Source organism: Otolemur garnettii, unplaced genomic scaffold, assembly GCF_000181295.1.
Source record: "Otolemur garnettii isolate 467f Iridium unplaced genomic scaffold, OtoGar3 scaffold00002, whole genome shotgun sequence".
In the NCBI taxonomy this organism is placed as follows: domain Eukaryota; kingdom Metazoa; phylum Chordata; class Mammalia; order Primates; family Galagidae; genus Otolemur; species Otolemur garnettii.
Genome location: NW_003852397.1, coordinates 1,622,992 through 1,625,055, shown reverse-complemented (window position 1 = coordinate 1,625,055; position 2,064 = coordinate 1,622,992). Strand labels below are relative to the sequence as shown.

Sequence of the window (2,064 nt, the reverse complement as noted above, 5' to 3'; positions counted from 1 at the left end):
AGCCAACATGCTATAATTTCTTTCCCCTCGCTGTCGCTTCACTTTTCTGCACCCACTTGCTTTCTCTGCCTCCCCTCCTTTCATTCTGTTGAACACAACCCACATGGGCTTCCCCCTCCGCCTGTTGAACTTGTTTTTGTCAGTATCAGCACTGACTTCCATGTTGCTAAGTGATCATCTTACGTCATCAGCACCATCGGCACCATTTAACACATTTGACAACATCTCCTTCTTGAAATACTTCCTTTCCTTGACTTCTAAAACAAAATTCTCCCTTGATTGTCCTATTTCCCTCCTCCTTACTTTGTGCCCTTAGCTGTTCCTCCTAGTCTGCCTGACCCCTGACTGCTGGCGTGCCCCAGGGCACAGTCCTCTTCTCTGCTTTCTGGATACTCACTCTGAGGGCAATTTTATTCCTATAGCTACAATGATCACCATTGTGCTGAAGACTGCCAAATTTTTACCAACCCAGGAACTCCACATCATGCATCCATCTGTCTAATCTACAGTGACGTAGATGTCCACGACGTATCTCTCATTAACTATGTCTGGAACCAGGCTTTTGGTTTCCTGCTTCTTCAGTAGTCTTCTCCATCTTGGAGAATGGTCCCTCCATCTTTCCTGCTGCTCAGCCCCCCAAAGCATGGAGGTGTCCTGGACTCTTCTGTCACAGTCCCCATCTAATCCGGGAGAAAATTCTACTGCCTCTTCCCTCCAAACACATCAAGAGTTTCGCTCACCACTTCTGCTGCTACTAGCCCAGTTCAAACCACAACCACCTATTTTCTGTATTATTGGAACCGCCTCCTTGGTTTCTCAGCCTCAATCCTTGTCTCTCCATATTGTGCTGTCATCACAGCTGTTAGAATAATACATTAAGAAAGTAAATCAGAATGTGTTACTCTCCACCTAAAATTTCCCCATGACTTTCCATTTTCTCCAGGATCAAAGTCCTTGCAATGGTTGACTAGGTGTTATACAAAGAAACATTCTGATACCTTACTCTTCAAATCTCAGCCTCCACTATTCTCCCTCTCTCACTGATTCTAATCCAGCACTCATGTAAAACATTCTGTAACTACACTGTTAAAAATTTGTACCAAAAATACGTGAAAAAATAAAGGACTGTTTTATATTAGTTTGCTTAACTCATATGTATATATAGCAGGAAGATAGATTAACCTCAGCAGTTTGAGATTGCTGTGAGGCAGTGAGCTATGACGATGCCACTGCACTGTAGCCCCTAGTGAAACAGCCAAACCCTGATATCATACTCACTGTCACAAATAATATATATATATGTTTGTATTAATATTGTCTCTCTGGGCGGGACACCCATAGCTCAGTAGTTAGGGCATCAGCCACATGCTCTGGGGATGGTGGACTGGAACCCAGCCTGGGCCTAGTAAACAAAAACACAAAACAAAAAGCTGGACGTTGTGGTGGGCGCTGTAGTCCCAGGTACTAGGGATGCCTTGAGCCCAAGAGTTTGCCCGAGAGTTTGAGGTTGCTGTGAGCTATAACACCACAGCACTCTACCAAGGGTAACAAAGTGAGACTCTGTCTCAATTAAAAAATATATAGGAAAGGAAGAGAAGGAAAGGGGAATCATGGCAGCTATGGTTTGCAGTGTTCTAGGGAGGAAAAAGGTGATAAGCTTGGTAATGGCTTCTGTCTGTTTCACACATCCTGGCCCTCACTCAGTGCTGTGGAGCAGAGGTTGTTCACAGTATAAACAGGTACCCAGCAATGAGGACATGCCTGTTGCGATGGAAAATCCTTATAAGGAGCCTCTTAGGAAATGTATCTTGTGTGGAAAAAGTATAGATTATGAGAATGTACAGCTTTTGTCCCAGTTTATTTCTCCACTTGCTGGATGCACTTATGGAAGACACATAACAGGTCTTTGGGGGAAGAAACAGAAAGAAATCACAAAAGCGATTAAAAGAGCTCAAATAATGGGGTTTATGCCAGTTACATATAAGGATCCTGTGTATCTCAAAGACCCTGAAGTTTGCAACATCAAGTATTGGGAATAAGGGACATGTTACCACCAATAAACTT

At 43.5% G+C, this 2,064-nt stretch overlaps 2 protein-coding genes across 5 annotated transcripts in view; one reads left to right on the top strand and one right to left on the bottom strand.

Moving 5' to 3' along the window:
- LIN28B (lin-28 homolog B) overlaps positions 1-2,064 on the bottom strand; it is a 131,791-nt gene that overhangs the window by 51,117 nt on the left and 78,610 nt on the right. The window lies entirely within an intron of this gene.
- Positions 1,611-2,039, top strand: LOC105887026 (28S ribosomal protein S18c, mitochondrial-like). 4 transcript variants are annotated; one of them, XM_023512915.1, is made up of 2 exons: positions 1,611-1,763; positions 1,845-2,039. In XM_023512915.1, exons 1-2 carry the CDS (start codon positions 1,611-1,613, stop codon positions 2,037-2,039), a joined length of 348 nt encoding a protein of 115 aa, XP_023368683.1. The 4 variants fall into 4 exon arrangements, with proteins under 4 accessions (XP_023368683.1, XP_023368687.1, XP_012660877.1 ...); XM_023512919.1 differs by having other exon boundaries at positions 1,903-2,027; XM_012805423.2 differs by having other exon boundaries at positions 1,611-1,840; positions 1,899-2,027.

Excerpts from the sequence above, each read along its gene's own strand:
- LOC105887026 (XM_023512910.1), top strand. The coding sequence starts at position 1,611 with ATGGCAGCTATGGTTTGCAGTGTTCTAGGGAGGAAAAAGGTGATAAGC.